Source organism: Folsomia candida, unplaced genomic scaffold (assembly GCF_002217175.1).
Source record: "Folsomia candida strain VU population unplaced genomic scaffold, ASM221717v1 Fcan01_Sc002, whole genome shotgun sequence".
Classification (NCBI taxonomy): Eukaryota; Metazoa; Arthropoda; class Collembola; order Entomobryomorpha; family Isotomidae; genus Folsomia; species Folsomia candida.
In genome coordinates, this window is record NW_019091194.1 from 17,118,396 (window position 1) to 17,135,649 (window position 17,254).

The window sequence follows — 17,254 nt, forward strand, 5'->3', positions numbered from 1 at the left end:
AAGGAAGATTTAGTAATAATTCTGGAATTTACAATTTCTTCATCATCTTCTTCTGTAAAATCCACTATTACGAGCACGAGGAGTTTATGTATTGGTGGTGTTGGTGGTAAAGGAGCTGCGAAAATAATAATAATGAATGTTGATAACACACAGTTGGTGATGATATGCACAATATAGGTGTTGGATTTATGATTTGGAGGGCCAGCGGGGGTGTGAAGTTGGGGGTCTTCTGGTCGCCCTTTGACCTCAAATTCCTCAACTTCAAGAAAGAAGCCGCTTTGTAATGGACGAACCTCGCTGCGCAAATTTTATACATTCCTTTCCTAATTCAATGTTTCAATTCATTCCTCCATTTTTATTGTTCTTTCTAATTTCATCCTGTAATGAAAATGCGTGCACATCAACATCCATAATGCAGCAGTCAGTTGAGAGCCATCATTCTCTGTCTTTGAGAATGAACATGGAAAAGTGTCATTTTCATAGAAATTTACTGATTTTTCGTTCAGTGCATCCTATTTAGTTTTGTATGTTTTATAAAAATAACTGCGTTAGACTGAATTTTTCATCATCCGCTTATTGTAAGTATTTTATTCCTTTCACGAACGGGATAGACTGACCATTCACCAAAAACCCAAGCACTTACAACCAAATAATAATAATTGAATACTCGTAATTGGCCTTTATCCGCACCATCAAAATTTGTAACCACCACGCAAGGAGTGGAACTGTCCTTGTTTCAGCGTAATAAATTGACACATTACATGAAAGATCCAGATAAAAATATTTGTACACATTCCATACCTACGAGCCCCATACAAATTATGGTCTGCTGGAACAAGTGAGCAAGGGTTGGCGTTAATAAGGGGAAGAATCAAGGAAAAAGAAGAGCTACACAAAAGCAAATATGTACACAACGTAAGGCGAGAAAGTCCTTGTTACTCTGTTCAATGAGTGTAAATTGTTACATGGGCCACCCCAAAGTGATCAGATATTGGTGACACGGTGACATCTCCACTCAACCAAAAAGACACACAACAACACACTACGGCACATTTCAAGTGTCCAAATGCAATTATTATTTTGGAACAAGGAAACCCGATGATGAGACAATGCAATTGCAAGGATGAGACCTCGTTAGCCCGTCCAAAAGTTAAGGCTTAAATTGTTCCATCTTTAAATTGTTAAATGGCTCATAACTACGTAGACTACATAACCCTTATCGACTCTTCCATGTCTTTTTGGTCACGACATCCTCATCCCCACAACCACATAAAATGTTTACTGCGGTGGTTTACTGCTGCCCGACTTAGGAATAGCCGTGGTTAAATCGCAATGGATAATGGCCTAATGCTAAAGCCTACGACATTTACACCCAGAACAATGACAACCAGTAAGCAATCCGTGAATAGAATGATCGTACAATGAATGCTTATCTCGCCGATTTAGTTTGAATAGTTGAAGGAAATTCTCATCCCTGCCTCAAATGGTACTTGTCCCATGTCACAGCGTCAATAACAAGACATAAGATCCTAATCTTAAGTATTCCTCTCTTTGTCGTGTCGCACCAACCAACCAGCTAACTAACTAACGAGTTATGAAACGAACGAGCTCAAATCTGTCACACACACGAAAGAAAAGAAATAATGAAGTGATGAGAAAACAAGGGCGAATATTTGGATGGGTCGTTATAAATATTTATCGTGAACATTTTTACTCTTGGACATCATACCTATAACTATATACATACATAAATATAACAAATGGTCATACTTACGTATACATTCACGTATAATCCGTATTAATGTCGGTAAATGAAGAAGACTACTTTTTTCAGTATTTCTTACATGACGATAAATAGATTATAGATAGGGTTGATTGGCTTGCACCTCGTATGAAATGAGATATGGGGTAATTTGTGCATATGTACACATAAATCTATATACATGCATATACATAGGTATGATAATCTCATATCCAATCAACCATTTGTCCACCTTTCTGAATATTTATGCATTGTTTTATCTCGACAAGAAATAATATTTGCCTCACATTTCTACTCTTGATCTCATCATGAAGCATCTTCCTTTGTAATCTGAATGGTCTCATCAGATGAGTCGAGGAGAAAAAGTGTCAGAGTCGTCAGAAGATTGTGAGATGGTTTGAACCGTGAAGAAGAACAAGAGCCACAATTCTCAGAAGGCAGCTCATGTGTCATTTTCATGGGTCGAGATTAAATGAATGCGATTAAAACAAACTGATACAAAATCAACTAAATAAATTCGTGATCTCTTTTTAGCCCGAGTCAGGGCTTATGGAACCGTCATGTCCGTCCGTCCGTCTGTCTGTCTGTCTGTCCGGCACGATAGAGCCAAAACGGCTGAACCGATTGACTTGAAATTTTTACCATATGCATATTGGACAAAGTTAGGAAACGAGTTCGAAGATGGGTGAAATCGGTCCAGTGGTTGACCCGTGGGGGTCATCGGAGTGGGTGGGGTATTATGCACCAAAATTTCAAAATTGTCGTAGAAGGCTGAAATTTGGTACAGAGGTTGCTAATGGTTCCTAATAGATAAAAATTACTTCAAGTTGGAAGCATTTTCAATTTGAGGGACCCCATAAGGTGACCCATACGGATTTTTCAAAATCATCATATCCAGCTGAAATTTGGTAGAGAAGTTGCTAATGGGTCTTAATGCAGGAATATGATATGAAATTAGTAAAATTTTTATCTGGAGCGACCCTGTGGGGTGACCCATACGGATTTTTAGAAATTGCTTTAAAAAACATGAAATCCGGCATGGTGATACTTAATACGAAAGAATTTGAAGGAAAAAGTGAGCAAAGTGCAACCAGAGTGACCCTGGAGGCTGACCCATACAGTTTTTAAAAGTTGCTATTTCCATCTGAAATTTGGTATGGGGGATAAAAACCACTTCTGGATAGCACACACAGCTTTGGAAGTTCAAGTTGTTAAGGGATTTGATGCCAAATAATAAAAAATCTAACACACATTAAACTATCCAAAACACGGAGTTTGGGTATTATGTCGGTCAATACGGTCCCTGAATCACCGATTCAGGGACTCTGTCCCTGACTCGGGCTATATGGAGTCTGCACTGTAGGTTTTTACTTTCTTTTTGCATCAGTCAGTGTAGAAAAGTGAAACAAGGAGAATAAATTTATTCGGTTGTGGACTAAGCTGATAAGTTCATACATACCCATATTATCCGCATCAATACTTTTTACTAGAGATTTTGTTACCATTTTTCATGTTTGTCACGTAAAACTTGTTCATGTGAACAGATCACGATAAAAGGAGTATTATCGAATCGGATGAATCGTTCAACAAATTAATGAAACTATACGTGTTTCCTTATTCTTGTCGACTCTCTTATCAACTATAAACATCTCCGAAGGCAACCACTATCACACACATGGTACAAATAAATAGAATGTGAAGGTAGATCCGATTTTTCAATCCAAAACCTACTTTAGACAGATATGATGATGACCGCGATATGACAAATCATGCGATTCCCTATGTACATAAGTTCCTGTTAGTTGGTTATTATCTCTTCTCAACAATCAGAATTGTGTGACGTTTAAGTTGAACAATCATCGAGGTATGTATCTTTTATCTGCCAAGTCGTGTATATTCCTACATTTGCATACATATTTATATAGACACATACATTTAATCATAAACTCTGAAATACCAATATGTGGACGCTTAATCAATCCACTCAACAGTTTTCTATCAAAGGATGCGATTGGACATAAGGTAAATGTATGACTTTTGTATATTAAACGCGATGGTTATGCTGATAAACGATTCAGAGCATGTCAAACCTATTGGCTATTAGTTCATGAAATATACAAATGGGAGAACAAAGCACTCATTATTATAACACGATCAGTTCCGTCCACCTATTATAATCACGCACGATACATCTTCACCTAGCAGTATTATCCTCTGGTCCGAATTAATATTATTGATTAAAGCAATATTATAATGATTTAAATGATAAAGTCTGTTATAGAAAAATCAATTCGGCAGTTTAATGACAATAATATAACAATTACAATTTGTAATTTACAAATGTTATTTATGAAACGTGGCATCTTACATATTATGTTATTTTACACTAACATCGTTATCAAAATATGGCAACGTGTACAAAAAATAATAATTAAAACAAATTTAACGTATCTACTTTTTGTGTGTAATAGCACTAAATATGTAAAAATGTATGTAGTAAGTGGACCCTTCTACTATAGTCTATACATAAAAACATATCTGCCATACATACACACACCGGGTGAAATTTGTAAAAATACATAAGCATTGTGTACTTAGTTCCTGCTGCATTCGATAAAGCTAAATCACTGGCTTTGTCATGATCTTGTTGAAATTCATACGAGAGAGCTTCAGAGCATGACAGACAGATGCATGCCTTTTTAGTAAAGCTCCATTATTAATTAATTCATTAATTAATTACACTAAATATAACATTAAGGTGGTTAAAATTGTCAAAAGTACGCGACAAGACGGAATGGTGTGAAAGACGGCGTTCCTTCTGTTGAAAAACGGGCCTGGATTCAGAAGATTATTATTAGGGGCACTTGAAGTCATCCATTTCCATAAACTGAATTTTTTCGGGAGTAAAAGTTGAGGATAATTTTCGTCCGGAATTATAGACTCTACGAAATAATTAAATGTAATATAAATTTCATCTTCATTCGTTTTGAAAGCGAACTAATTTTTAGTAGAATATTAACAACACACACAAAACATGCCAGTAAAATGCTTGCGATAAAAAAGTTTAAGAGTAAATAGTAGCAGTTTAAAATATTAACAAACCAGTGAAAGAGAGCGAAGAGTGTCACAAAAATCATGCTGACAGACGTAGATACTGACGCTGCATCACTATAATACGACACCGAACACGCGGGTGGACAAATTGGAATAACAGTTTCTTTATAAAACAGAATAAAAACACAGTTAATAATAATTAGGTAATTATCATCCAAACAAGCATCCTCAGTTTGGAGTCATGCAACATTATATCATTCCTGTAATGATGCTTTAAAAAATATGTAGACATCACAATTTATTTGATGGTTGATTTAATATTCCATCAAACGACACACTTACCAAACAGCTCAACCTCTTTCTGAGTGATTCCAAGTTTGTTTGCGGCCTTGCAAGTATATTGCCCAAACTGTCTCTTTTCGATCGTAATTACACGCAGGGTTGTGTCCTGGAAAAATAATTATTAGGTTGGAGAGTTAATTCGCGATACAATGTTTCAAGTGAGTTTCTTTCTTTTGTGATGAATTGTGACATTTTGTTCCAACCCGCAACGTGTTATAATGTGGGTGTCAAATAATCGCGAATGTAACTAATAATAATAACGCATTAGACTCCTACCGTAAATTCATCGGATGTAGCGAAATGAGAGATTCTGGAAATTAAAGTAAATGAGAGATTCTTAAACATTTAATTGCAATTACCTAATTGTAAATATGTGCATACCTGTAATGCTGGTTGTTAGATAGCACAACGTCGTTATGTAACCACGTAATTGCAGGTGGTGGGTAAGCGACGATGTGACACTCGAGATCCATGTCATACTGCAACGCTTGACCAACTCTGGGTCTGGGCACCGTAATATCTGGAGGAAACTCCACTTCCAGTGCTATATTCCTCCTAGCTCCTCGACCCACCGTGTTCTCCGCAACACAATAATAAGTCCCTCTGTCCTCCTTCCTGTAGCATTCGACAATTTAAAGTCAGTAAAAGTGTCTTTTCAATTAGATTATTTAGTAGGATTTATATTGTATTATCTATGATTGTAATTGATGGCCTCACTTGACGGATAGGATATGCAAAACATTTCCTCTGTAAATAGATCCTCCAGTCGGCAGGATGGCGTTATTTTCTCTTCTCCATGAAATTCTGGGCAGTGGGAAGCCAGACGCATAACATTCCAATGTAACGGACTGACCTTCAGACACTACTAAACTTCGAGTCGAATTATCCGAGATTACCGGCGGTATTCTCACTAAAACATCCACGTTTGCAGTAACCTGTCAATAATACACAAGCATTTAGTCAAAACTTGTTTCCAGTGAATCAAACGAATCAACGAATAAATAAACCGATGGAAACTTTACCCTGTTGCTGACCCCAATGAGAATTTGACACTGGTACTGCGGACAAATTAAATCAAAATGGTTTAATAGTGCAAATGCAGGGCCATAAACATTGACTTACAGTTCCAGCATCCGTTTCTTGCAAATCCTTCACTTGTAAAGTATACAAGGAACTGGAGGGATCATAGCGGAGACTGAATCGGCTGTCACGAATGATAAGCGTGCTCCCAGATGAAATAATTAAGTGGTGCTGTCCGGTATCCTTATCTAGCTTCATCCACAACACTGGGTAATCTCTTGCATATTGAACTGAGCAATCCAACTCCACCTAAACGAAATAAGTCTCATGTTGAATAATCCGAACAGACGTATTCTGTATTTAGACTTATTATTTATGTGTTAAATTTGTTGATTTGATACCGTGCCACCAATATTCTTGATTTGTTCTTGCGAAATGATAGAAATGGTAGGGGTTCTCTGAGCATGCCCTACAATAATTCCAATAATAGCGACATAATTAGTAACATTAAACATTCACGTACATGGCTTAATTGGGGCGTTTTTAACAAAGATTTAACTCGGCTCACCCAGAGACGCGATGTACAATAGCTTAATCAGAAGTGCAAGTCCCCAATGGACGTTGCCCATTTTGAAATGTATTTTTCTTGTTTTAAATGTACAATATAGAATCTAATTACAATTATAAATGAAAGACTTAGATGACATTAAAGCAAAACTCTGGAAAAAGTTAACCAACCCAGGTGTAAAAATGTGACCAACGGCAGAATCGGCTGTATAGGACGCACAGCATTTATGCAGCACAATATACAATACCAACAATGCTAAACCGATCCAACCGAGTCTTTTTTCCCGTAACAATACAAGTATAGCCGCTCCCCACTCTTGTAATACTGGCAACAAGTTAAAAAAGAGGTTTCATTCACAGATGACATCACGCGAAGTATCGTAAAGAACCGAGTGAGTCATCATCATCATCCAGTCCAATCAGATCAGATCGTTAAATTTAAGATGCAATATCTTTTAGCAAAAATGGCAACTTTGAGACAATTGATATTGGTGGAGTTGGAAGTCTTTGAAGTCTGGAATTAAATAACGAATAATGCTATTGATGTTCGTAGACATTTTGTGTCAGACACATTACATGTAAATGCATGCACACTTAAATTGTACAATAAGAAATAATTCATGAAATTTTATCGTGATAAAATTCATTTTAGCAAAAATGTTTTAAAGGGAACAAAAATTTGCAAAATTTGTAACGCCTAATTTTGCTGGAAAATTTGGTAACTAAAGAATGGTGACTGGCAAGGAACGGTAGTCACAACAAAGGAAAATCAATACTCACTCGAAGAAATCTGAATCCTCCACATTTGACAATTGCGTGCAGAATCATCAATCATCATACATGCTTGTTTCGAGTTGGATTTTGGTCCAAGTCTGGAAAATTGCCAAAAAGAACACCAATTACTAACTAAGAAGAAGGACTAGAGAGTAGGTAAGGAATAGGAGCCAATCTGCACATATTTCACAACAATGCGTTATAATTTTATTTACATTTCTGATATCTAATATTTAGCACAACCATGCATTCTTCACTTTTCTACCAAATGATGACCTTCTTTAACCAATGGTTTCTATCCCTTTTCTCCATCCTCGAGCTGGGTCTTATGGGCTTCAAGTATTATCACCTTCCATACCCAGGGAGCTACCTAACTTGCGACATCATCCTCATAACATTCACCTTTGTGTTGGAGTTCTTCAGAATTGATTTGTCACGGAGTGGAAATTTGACCGAGAAGCAGTTGCCAATAATCGTATCAATCCCACTTGGAATCTGCAGCGTCCTGGGCAGCGTGTACATTCTACTGTGGCAGACTTATGTCCTCAGGATTGAACTCATTTTGTCAGCCATACAACTAGTTTTTCAGGGAGTTGAAATTATGCATACTTTTATTTTGGCCATTGGTTTTCATCAGAAATCAACTCTGACGTAAAATCATACTCATCCGTCATAAGTAGACATGTATAAAGTGTACACAATATAGTATCATCGTTAGTTTTATACGTACTATTTCTACAATTTTTAATTTATTCAAGATTTAAACTGAAATAAATTATTTATGACTGAGATTTCATACTCGAGCAAATTGATATTGAGACCATTATTCATTGGATTATTTGATAATGACTATGTCGACCGTCGGCAGCACGCATGTACACAGTTAATTACACAACACATCAAATAAATAAAAATTGCACCACAAACCACAATTATTATATGCTTGACAAATAAATACTAACCTAGTTTATAAATAAATGTTTAGTCGCACATTTATAAACTAATAAAGTGACAAAATGGATCATGAACGAAATTGGAATTACACTTTTGCTATTGATCCAGAACTTATGGATAAAACAGGTCTCTTTCTAATCTGTTTGATTCTATAAGAGCAGTAAATTCGAAGTAGAAGACTCAGGAAGACCAATAACACGCCTATTATTCCAACCGCACTTATGGGATGTTGATAAAATATGCAAGAGAGAAGTACTGCCAGAGCCTGTAAATTAAGTCGACACATTTAAAAAATAATCATTGTATTTATGACCAAGATAAGTACGATTTTAACGTTAACGATCATAAATGTATGGATATACTTATGATTAGAGCATATGATTTACTTACTTGGCGAATAGTCATTATAATGATAAATGCCACAGCTCCAAATTTCTCAATTGTGTAATAAATAAATAGCTGTCCTACGGCTGAGCAAATCGACAGCATGAGACAATCAAATGCAAAGTCGTGATGCTGTAAACCAAAACTGAATTGTTAGTATTTTTTAATAGAAATATAATGACAAGTAGTTTACAGCTAACTCACGTCAGCAATAAATCTTGATGATTGGGCGAGAGTTCCTTGTTGAATTAGCGAAATTCCAGTCAGTAAGCACGCGAATAAATTAACACCGGCCATCATACGAACCGAGGAAACCCGGTAGGTCTGGAACAATGCGCTCTGCCAATTGGATGTAAAAGAATCGAATACCATGTACAGAATTAGGACAATCAGTCCAGAAAGTCCAATCGTCGCAGTTGGTATAGTCTCCTCCTGACCTACTTTAATGTAGTCACTACTTCCAGATAGAAACAAGATCATTCCAAATGATATCAGGGTTGCAGTTAAGTACTCGTAGTATTCATAAGTCTGTTTGTTAATCAGTTTCCCCATAAGCATCACAGGAATAATTTTGCAGGCTTTTGCAAGAACCTGCATGTGCAAATATAAAACAAAAAGGAATAAGGGGTTTGCAACGGACACGAAAACATTACTACTTTGTACTCCTATATATTGTCCATACCTGAGTTGGAAAACTAACAAATTTCAGAGCTTCATACTGAAACCAGGAACTCATAATGTTGGAAAACGCACAGAACGAGTATTTATATAGTGGGCCATCTTTGCTGCGTCGAATACTTTGATTTTCATAAAATAGTAAATATGCCCAAGCAATGACCAGTGCCAAGATCCTGTTGACAAATACAAGGAACTGGGAATCGGTGAATGCTTTCCCAGAATATGTCTGTGTCATGATTTTTTCCTGGAGGAGACCCCACATCAAATAACTCGACTGGAGTCCTAAGAAGCAGTACACAAGGACCAGTGAGTTCTTAGCAAAAGAAGGGCCGTGATCCGTTGACATGGACCCCTTGCCACCTCCTTCGGTAGATGGAATCAGTTCTCCATCATGCCCTTGACCATATACGCACGACTTGATAAGTGGCCACAGGAACCCACGGCCTAACAACACAGATAACGGTGATAGATATTTCTTTAGTATAACAGTTTTACAAGTACTTCTTACTCGTGTAATCAATGTAATTGATTCGTTGTATGTATTTTATAATGAGATATCCAGGAACAAAGATGACAGCATATCCAGACAAATTCGCAAACAGCTTGTGCACCCATGACGTATTTTTGGAAAAAGAATCTTCTGTAGTATCTTGCAATTTGGAAGACATTAAATATAATACAGCGCCGGTCCCAAAAAAGAATAGGCTAGAAAGTGAAAATCAGTATTATAAATTGTTGTTTAATACTTCATGTAATGAGTAAAATTCTGGTTTTATTTAGTGGAACAATTAATATGGCGTACAAATGATAATTCACAATTTAAAATTAGTGATTTTTTTTACAAAACTGGAAAATAAAATGTTGACAAAAAACTGTATGCAAATCGCTAACAGTATGTGTATAAATGATTCAGTAAATTGAATAACATTACAATTTAACTGTAAACGCGAAAATTGGTCAAATTGTCTTACCAAAGCGAAAAGTCTTGATGGTGAAACCGCATCTTGCTAAGCTTAGGAAATTTCTGCTATGGGATGAATGCGAGTGATTATCGATCAGTGATTATAGAGAACACAGTGGATAAGGTAGAAAAACTTAAACACCAACGGTTCAAAAGATGAACAACAATACGATAAGACCACGGATGATCACTTGGTAGTGGTCTTCTGGATTGCATAACACACTACCATATTGAACGAGTAAATTGTGCAGAATTTACTGCACACGTATTTAATTGCAATTGCAAATAATTCACTAAACAAAGGAGGAACTGTAAGCAGCAGCCGACAATTTCTGTTTTGACAGCTGACTACGAGCTGACGTGGGAGGAAATCTGGAGCACTCTGGTTTCATATTGGGAATTTGAGACAGATTAAAGTAGTCTGAATTAGCTGAATTAGAAATTTAATTAATTAATATAATCACTAATTAGGAATTATAATCAGCATCCGCACTTTCGAATAATTTCATCTCTCATATAATATGTACAGATAGTAGCAGACACTAAAGATGATCTACATATTTTGAATGCTGATTTAGAATACATACAGTAAGTAAGTACATGCATCCATTCATTTATACACACGCAAGACATAGTAAATCTGGAATAGAATGTTTACATTTCCAGTCTTGGAGTTAAGGCTGAAATGTTATTAAGTTTTAGTAATTGACGATTGATGTTTCATGATTCGTCGATTGGTAGATATTCATGGAATTTCATCAGTCGGTTTCATTCACAAAAAGCATGCACCATCGAGTTACGAGTCTGCCTTATTTCAAACCCTTCAAAAATCCCAGATTCTCCGATCTCCGATACAAGTGTTTTGAAAAGTTAATTAAGTTAATTAGTTAGTTAGTTAGTTAATGTGAAAAATTAATTAAAACATATTTCGTAATTGCTTGCTTAATTTACAGCCTGTTGTTGTCCTACTGACCCCTGGTCAAGGAACGAAGATTTTAGCAAGATGAGTTATTCAGAGAGCGAAAGGTTAGTTAACGTGGCATTGTATCACGTGTTTTTTGTTTGAATTGTTGTGTATCAACTTTCCCTTCCTCCATGTATTCAAATGGCGATTTTGAAAAATGTTCACCGCCTTTCGTTTTTAACAATATGAAGATATTAATGCACCTAAAAATCGGTAATTTTTAGGCTTACATAGTTAGGAGATAAAAATTTTGATTTTTTTCTTCAATGAGGAAATATTTAAATTTTATTGATTATTTTTCATCTATTTTATATTTATCTTCTTGTTGAAGAAAAAAATCAAAATTTTTATCTCCTAACTATGTAAGCCTAAAAATTACCGATTTTTAGGTGCATTAATATCTTCATATTGTTAAAAACGAAAGGCGGTGAACATTTTTCAAAATCGCCATTTGAATACATGGAGGAAGGGAAAGTTGAGACACAACAATTCAAATAAAAAACCCCGCATCAGCCAGCATGATATTCCGCCTTAATATATTTGATACTTAAAAGTAAAATATTTTATGCAAAGGTGATTTTTGTTAATAATTGGTTGATAAATTATAGAAAGTTGACAAATGACGACTTCCGAAAGCTGTTTATGACCCCGAGACACCCTGGTGATGGGGGTCCAAACAGTCGTAGTGATTCCACGATGCCACCACCTGGAACTGTCCCTTCATCCGTTAAGAAGCACGTGGACAAGGAAAAGTTTGACAAGAGGAAGAAGAAGAAACAATTCTACTCCAAGATCAAAAAGGAGGAGGACGACGCGATGGAGGAGCTGGCCAAAAAGTACAGAGATCGTGCCAAAGAGCGGAGAGAAGGAGTCAACCCTGACCAACTTCAACAACGGGAATCCGAACTGCTCACAAGTCAGGGGGCCTACAGGGCTGTGGCACCTGATTTCAGAGGGTTGGTTGCAATGGTTTTATAATGTACGAAAATGTTTACTCCTTTTTCATATTTCTGTTTAAATCGGCAGAAATGTTGACGCCGCAGAGAGAAGGAAACAAATGATCCAAGAGTCAAAGTTTTTGGGAGGAGATATGGAGCACACTCATTTAGTAAAGGGGTTGGACTACGCTCTGCTTCAGAAGGTATGGAAAGATGATTAATGATTTAAATGAATTCCTTTACAAATGAAGTACACTTAAACTATAAGATTACAAGGAAATACTAATTACGTATTCATCGGTTTGGGTGATGTACGTAGGTGAAAAGTGAAACGGTTGCTGACATGGAAGAAGGGGACGAAGAAGACGTAGTGGAACCTGAAAGCGAGGAGACTAAGGAAAAAGTGGTGGAGAAAAAAGAGAAGCCAGCTCCCACAACTGTATCAACAGATATCGAATCCACGTTTAGGACAAAGCTTGCAAAAAATATTCACAGGGTTTTATTCAAAACTGCAGTACCAGATCGGAACGAGCTCTTTATTCCTGGTCGGATGGCATATGTCATGGATCTGGAGGAAGAATATGCGGAAAGTGATATTCCTACAACTCTCATCCGAAGTAAAGCTGATTGCCCATTGGCCGGTAATTTGGATTATACAACTAAACGTTCATAATTTATGTTTAAATATGGAACTGGCCAACTGGTCGAATATTTAAAGTCCCTTTTGTAAATATAAACACTTTAAGCGACTTTAAATTCTCAGTCCACTCATCGTAAGGGAATAACTCATTTTTCTTAAATCTCTTTTTACTTCTATCAGAGGGACAAGCGACGCTTACGACAAACGACATCGTGATCAACAAATTAGCACAAATCCTTTCCTATCTTCGACAAGGAACGAAATCATCCAAGAAGCATAGAAAAAACAAGGATAGTAAGACTAGTCGTCCTGAAGAGAAGGTATATAAAGAATTAAAGATTATTTGAGACTTACGTACATATATATGTATGAGACATGAATGAAGCATGTATATACATATTATGCCAATTTTTAAGGTGGTTCCCATCTCATCTTCAAGGAAAACTGAGGAGGACAGCATTTACGGAGATATTGGTGACTATGTTCCAGCAATAGAAAAATCTTCAAAGTACACACATATGATCTTATTTTATTCAGAGATAATCCAAATTTCTTGGTGAATCATGTTAAAAAATATGTGAATATTGAATATTGCAATGCAGGCACAAGGATAGAGAACGAGGGGATCGAGATAGGAGACGAGAAGACAAAGAACATCGTGCTTCAAAGAAAGCTCCTTATTTTGAGAAACCAGCAGATGACGAGGACCGTGGATTAGTTCTGGAGCAAGCAAATCAAATGGTAGACCAAACTTTACGAAAGCGTGATAGAGAAGCTTGGAATGAGGTCGATGGCCCGCAAGGGGGAGATCAGACGTTCGGCTCTATACTCAAAAAGGACGAGAAAACAATGTCCCGTACACAAAAGCTGCTGTCAAAAATTAATTCCCAGCCTGAGGGTTACGCTGAGTGTTATCCTGGTTAGTAGATTCCCACTAACTTCTTTTACTCTGAAATGATGAATGGCAATCTAATAATTTCCTTAAGAATGAGGGATGATATATAATTGTTGTCTGTGTAAAAAATAACTGGTGAATAACTGGCTCTGATAGAAAAAAAATGTATTGCGAATGATCAAAGTATAATTCATACTTAAGCAATCATGAGTTGATTCATTGTTAATTCTTTTTCGTACTATTTGCATAGGATTTGACGAAATGCACGACGCAATGGATGACTCTGATGAGGAAACCGATTATTCTAAAATGGACCCAGTGAGTTGATTTTGCGTATTGTACATGTACATGTACGCAAAGATAGTTCTCACACTGGTGTTTTTTAATTGCAGGGCAAAAAGAAGGGGAATGTTGGCAGGTGGGATTTTGACTCTGTGGAAGAATATGGAGAGTATATGAGCAATAAAGAAGCGTTGCCCAAGGCCGCATTCCAATTTGGTGTCAAAATGAACGATGGGCGTAAAACACGAAAGGTTGCAAAAACCGATAAGCAAGAGAAGCAACAACTGGATAGACAGTGGCAGCAGATTCAGGGAATTATCGAAAAAAGAAAGGGTGGAGGTACAAGTGGAGGTGGAGGTGGTGAGGGGTACGTTGTACAGCTACGATAAGACAAAGGAATAGTTTATGATTGCTAACAATCAATTGTATTTCAGGGAACCCGTGCCAAAAACCCCAAGAGTGTAGCAATTTCATGGTCGTCATTCTCCACAAAATCGTAAATAATATTATATTTACGTTGATTGATTTTGACTATTTGGTGAATATTGTAATTTATTTAGGTGCAAGTTTGTGCACTGTTTCATAATCATAAAATACAGATATAATTATAGCGTAAAATTTAGTACCATAATTTTCAGCACCTAACCGGACACGTATATGCATATATGTATATCACACCGTTGTATATTATGGCACGCCAACATTTACTTTTAATTTTACTTTTAAATTCACTTTTATGATTTCCCAAGTATCGATTCTTTTTTAAATAACGCTGACTGAAATTATTGACATTGTTATGACTAGTTCACTAGAGATTCAGGATTTTGTTGGGTCTTCTTAAAAATAGAACTAGACGAAATATTTAACAAACTGTTGATTCATTGTAATGTGCAGGACGTTGAGTTTTTCTTGTGAAACTGGAATTAAACAATTTTCGATCAATATCAACAAGATATGACCATTATTCTAATTGCTCTGTTAGTTTACAGGGAAAACTAATTACCTTTTGTCCAAGATTTGCAGCAATTTGGAATACGGAATGAACCCCTTCAAATGTCTTAGACGAGCATTCAATGTAGGCGTCCGCCCGAATTCGCATTGCCATAGTGCATCCTTCATCCGTTTGTAACGCCGCCTGCCCATACCGTTCCAGGAAAGGGCGTGTTCCATCGTGCACCCTCAAATCTTTTTTAGTTGCGACCAGTATCACGGGGGCGTGTGGGCGGTAGTGTTGAGTTTCTGGACGCCATTTATTCGCCACGTTTAAAAATGAGGTAGTGTCACTGACTGAAAAACAAATAAGAATCACATCCGCCTCGCTGTAAGATAAGGGGCGCAAACGGTCTAAATCTTCCTGGCCTGCCGTGTCGCAGAGATTCAACTCAACCTAAATAAATATATGAATGTCAAACCCGTAAACACGTCGAAACTTACATATGATATATTCGCCAAGTGAATTTACCTCTTTCTTATTTACCATAATGCTAGTCACATAGTTTTCGAAAACGGTAGGTTCGTGATGATTCTCCAGAAATGTGTTAGCTCCGAAGGCATAAAGGAGTGACGTCTTCCCGACACATCCGTCGCCCACAATGACCAACTTAAGACGGGATGCGAGTTTCTTGACCACGGATTTGTCCATCTTCTGTCGTTCCATGACCGTCACCACCCACTTACTCGATCAGTAGTTTGGATTTCACATTCTGCACCAGTTAAACAAATTCCAATTTACCATGTCACTTTTAAGTATTATTTTATCTTGCGATAGATGCAGTGGTTTGTCCCATGACAAGCAAGCACAGTGCAGTGAGTACCAACTGTACCAAGTAATACGTATGTACATACAAACCCTCAAAAATGACACCACCAAATTCCTTATATTTCAGAAAAGTTTGATCAATATTTAACCCATTGACCAACCAACCAAACCACGTCACTTATAAATATTATGGATGCTAACAGGCCTACATTTGTACATACGTAGAGACGTGGTCAGGAAAATATAAGCTGAGCTATTTATTTTACATAAACGACCTGCTCGTCTAGAGTAAAACCTTAGCCCAAACAAATTTGGACAGTTTTAGGTCCATCAAACGCAACATGAAACCGAATGGTCTCCACATACTTATTGGTAGTGAGTAGAGTGGAGGTAACAACGCCAATTAACATCTCTCTCCTAAAACATGCAATTTGATGGAATGGTAATGATGAGGCTTTGGTGCCTACAGTTCACAATTTAACAACCTCTTTGGCCGAAAGCACAACATTCAATTTAACACACATTTTCCAAATAAGGAATGACAAGCCGGTTGAGGATCCTGGCATGATACAAAGTAACACATCCTACAACTCGACCAAGCAAGCTTCATAACAATAATAATACAAAATTTTATAATATACATCCACCTGGGTTGCGTGAGAGTAAAATGAAAAAAATCTGCACAACGTAACAGCAGATAATATACGCATACAAAGTGGTTGGTTCTTCCTTAGTTTGGGGTGCTGGGGTGATTGGTACCCTCTTATTACAAATTAATTGAATCTAATCTATTGGAATTCCAAGTAAAAAATTAACTGAAGCAGCAGAGCTGAACGAATCAGGGTTGAACCCCGGTAGATTGAATGCAGAGTCCTTAATAACACTCCGAAGTGCCCATGCATCAGAAAATCAAGAGGCCGACAATAAAGAATTTACTGAATTGATATGATGAATGATATACAAGAATGAATACCTTGAAACCACTCTAGGGACCTGCAACTTGTGTCGTGTAAGCGATGCACAATGAAATAAAATAAAGTGTCGTCGTCCGAATGACTGTGATTTTGACTGCAGAAGAGATAGCTGACTCGTCCCATATGTACTTCGACTTGGAATAGAATTGTATTATACATACGTACAAGTGTAAAGATGAACTTCAAGTCAACCATCTGCATATAATTTTGTGCAAGCTGCAGTCATGAAATGCACCGACTGTAAAATTTGCAACTGCAATTTTGCCGATGGGCATACACCATGAAGGTGGGTATAATAATGGGATA

At 36.9% G+C, this 17,254-nt stretch overlaps 4 protein-coding genes and 1 long non-coding RNA gene across 7 annotated transcripts; 2 read left to right on the forward strand and 3 right to left on the reverse strand.

Moving 5' to 3' along the window:
• The first annotated feature begins 3,072 nt into the window (after positions 1-3,072).
• Positions 3,073-7,774, forward strand: LOC118434272. Its single transcript, XR_004833887.1, has 4 exons — positions 3,073-3,626; positions 3,688-3,784; positions 7,414-7,671; positions 7,757-7,774. It is a non-coding gene; the product is annotated as an uncharacterized LOC118434272 (long non-coding RNA).
• On the reverse strand, positions 4,034-7,324 carry LOC110843032 (lachesin). Of its 3 annotated transcripts, XM_022088937.2 has the most exons (11): positions 6,917-7,320; positions 6,747-6,849; positions 6,580-6,647; positions 6,281-6,487; positions 6,181-6,216; positions 5,876-6,093; positions 5,540-5,773; positions 5,435-5,468; positions 5,159-5,264; positions 4,865-4,979; positions 4,563-4,704 (listed from the first exon to the last, which is right to left on the reverse strand). In XM_022088937.2, coding segments are annotated over exons 1-11 (1,176 nt in total). In that variant the 5' UTR covers positions 6,971-7,320; the 3' UTR covers positions 4,563-4,703. The 3 variants fall into 3 exon arrangements, with proteins under 3 accessions (XP_021944628.1, XP_021944630.1, XP_021944629.1); XM_022088936.2 differs by lacking the exon at positions 4,865-4,979 and having other exon boundaries at positions 4,034-4,704; positions 6,917-7,324; XM_022088938.2 differs by lacking the exon at positions 4,865-4,979 and having other exon boundaries at positions 4,034-4,704; positions 6,747-7,324.
• Positions 7,775-8,112: 338 nt separating the features above from the next.
• On the reverse strand, positions 8,113-10,885 carry LOC110844718 (adenosine 3'-phospho 5'-phosphosulfate transporter 1). Its single transcript, XM_022090987.2, has 6 exons — positions 10,507-10,885; positions 10,044-10,240; positions 9,540-9,979; positions 9,062-9,448; positions 8,864-8,989; positions 8,113-8,738 (listed from the first exon to the last, which is right to left on the reverse strand). Exons 1-6 carry the CDS (start codon positions 10,536-10,538, stop codon positions 8,559-8,561), a joined length of 1,362 nt encoding a protein of 453 aa, XP_021946679.1. The 5' UTR covers positions 10,539-10,885; the 3' UTR covers positions 8,113-8,558.
• A 385-nt stretch (positions 10,886-11,270) lies between these two features.
• On the forward strand, positions 11,271-15,163 carry LOC110844480 (protein Red). Its single transcript, XM_022090692.2, has 10 exons — positions 11,271-11,522; positions 12,069-12,416; positions 12,487-12,601; positions 12,718-13,039; positions 13,219-13,358; positions 13,455-13,546; positions 13,641-13,957; positions 14,184-14,251; positions 14,326-14,582; positions 14,650-15,163. Exons 1-10 carry the CDS (start codon positions 11,500-11,502, stop codon positions 14,678-14,680), a joined length of 1,713 nt encoding a protein of 570 aa, XP_021946384.1. The 5' UTR covers positions 11,271-11,499; the 3' UTR covers positions 14,681-15,163.
• LOC110844481 (rho-related GTP-binding protein RhoC) lies at positions 14,748-17,103 on the reverse strand. Its single transcript, XM_022090694.2, has 4 exons — positions 16,948-17,103; positions 15,678-15,918; positions 15,219-15,602; positions 14,748-15,132 (listed from the first exon to the last, which is right to left on the reverse strand). Exons 2-4 carry the CDS (start codon positions 15,870-15,872, stop codon positions 15,094-15,096), a joined length of 618 nt encoding a protein of 205 aa, XP_021946386.1. The 5' UTR covers positions 15,873-15,918; positions 16,948-17,103; the 3' UTR covers positions 14,748-15,093.
• Positions 17,104-17,254: the final 151 nt, after the last annotated feature.

Excerpts from the sequence above, each read along its gene's own strand:
- LOC110843032 (XM_022088936.2), bottom strand. The coding sequence starts at position 6,970 with ATGCTGTGCGTCCTATACAGCCGATTCTGCCGTTGGTCACATTTTTAC. Across the intron at positions 5,265-5,434 it reads CTACATCCGATGAATTTACG|GACACAACCCTGCGTGTAAT; the intron begins GTAGGAGTCTAA and ends TTATTTTTCCAG. Across the intron at positions 4,705-5,158 it reads GAAAGAGGTTGAGCTGTTTG|AGTCTATAATTCCGGACGAA; the intron begins GTAAGTGTGTCG and ends ATTATTTCGTAG.
- LOC110844718 (XM_022090987.2), bottom strand. The coding sequence starts at position 10,538 with ATGCGGTTTCACCATCAAGACTTTTCGCTTTG. Across the intron at positions 8,990-9,061 it reads CATCAAGATTTATTGCTGAC|CATCACGACTTTGCATTTGA; the intron begins GTGAGTTAGCTG and ends TTTGGTTTACAG. Across the intron at positions 8,739-8,863 it reads TTATAATGACTATTCGCCAA|GCTCTGGCAGTACTTCTCTC; the intron begins GTAAGTAAATCA and ends CTTAATTTACAG.
- LOC110844480 (XM_022090692.2), top strand. The coding sequence starts at position 11,500 with ATGAGTTATTCAGAGAGCGAAAG. Across the intron at positions 12,417-12,486 it reads GTGGCACCTGATTTCAGAGG|AAATGTTGACGCCGCAGAGA; the intron begins GTTGGTTGCAAT and ends TTAAATCGGCAG. Across the intron at positions 12,602-12,717 it reads ACTACGCTCTGCTTCAGAAG|GTGAAAAGTGAAACGGTTGC; the intron begins GTATGGAAAGAT and ends TGATGTACGTAG.
- LOC110844481 (XM_022090694.2), bottom strand. The coding sequence starts at position 15,872 with ATGGAACGACAGAAGATGGACAAATCCGTGGTCAAGAAACTCGCATCC. Across the intron at positions 15,603-15,677 it reads TTATGGTAAATAAGAAAGAG|GTTGAGTTGAATCTCTGCGA; the intron begins GTAAATTCACTT and ends ATATTTATTTAG. Across the intron at positions 15,133-15,218 it reads CTGCAAATCTTGGACAAAAG|TTTCACAAGAAAAACTCAAC; the intron begins GTAATTAGTTTT and ends GTTTAATTCCAG.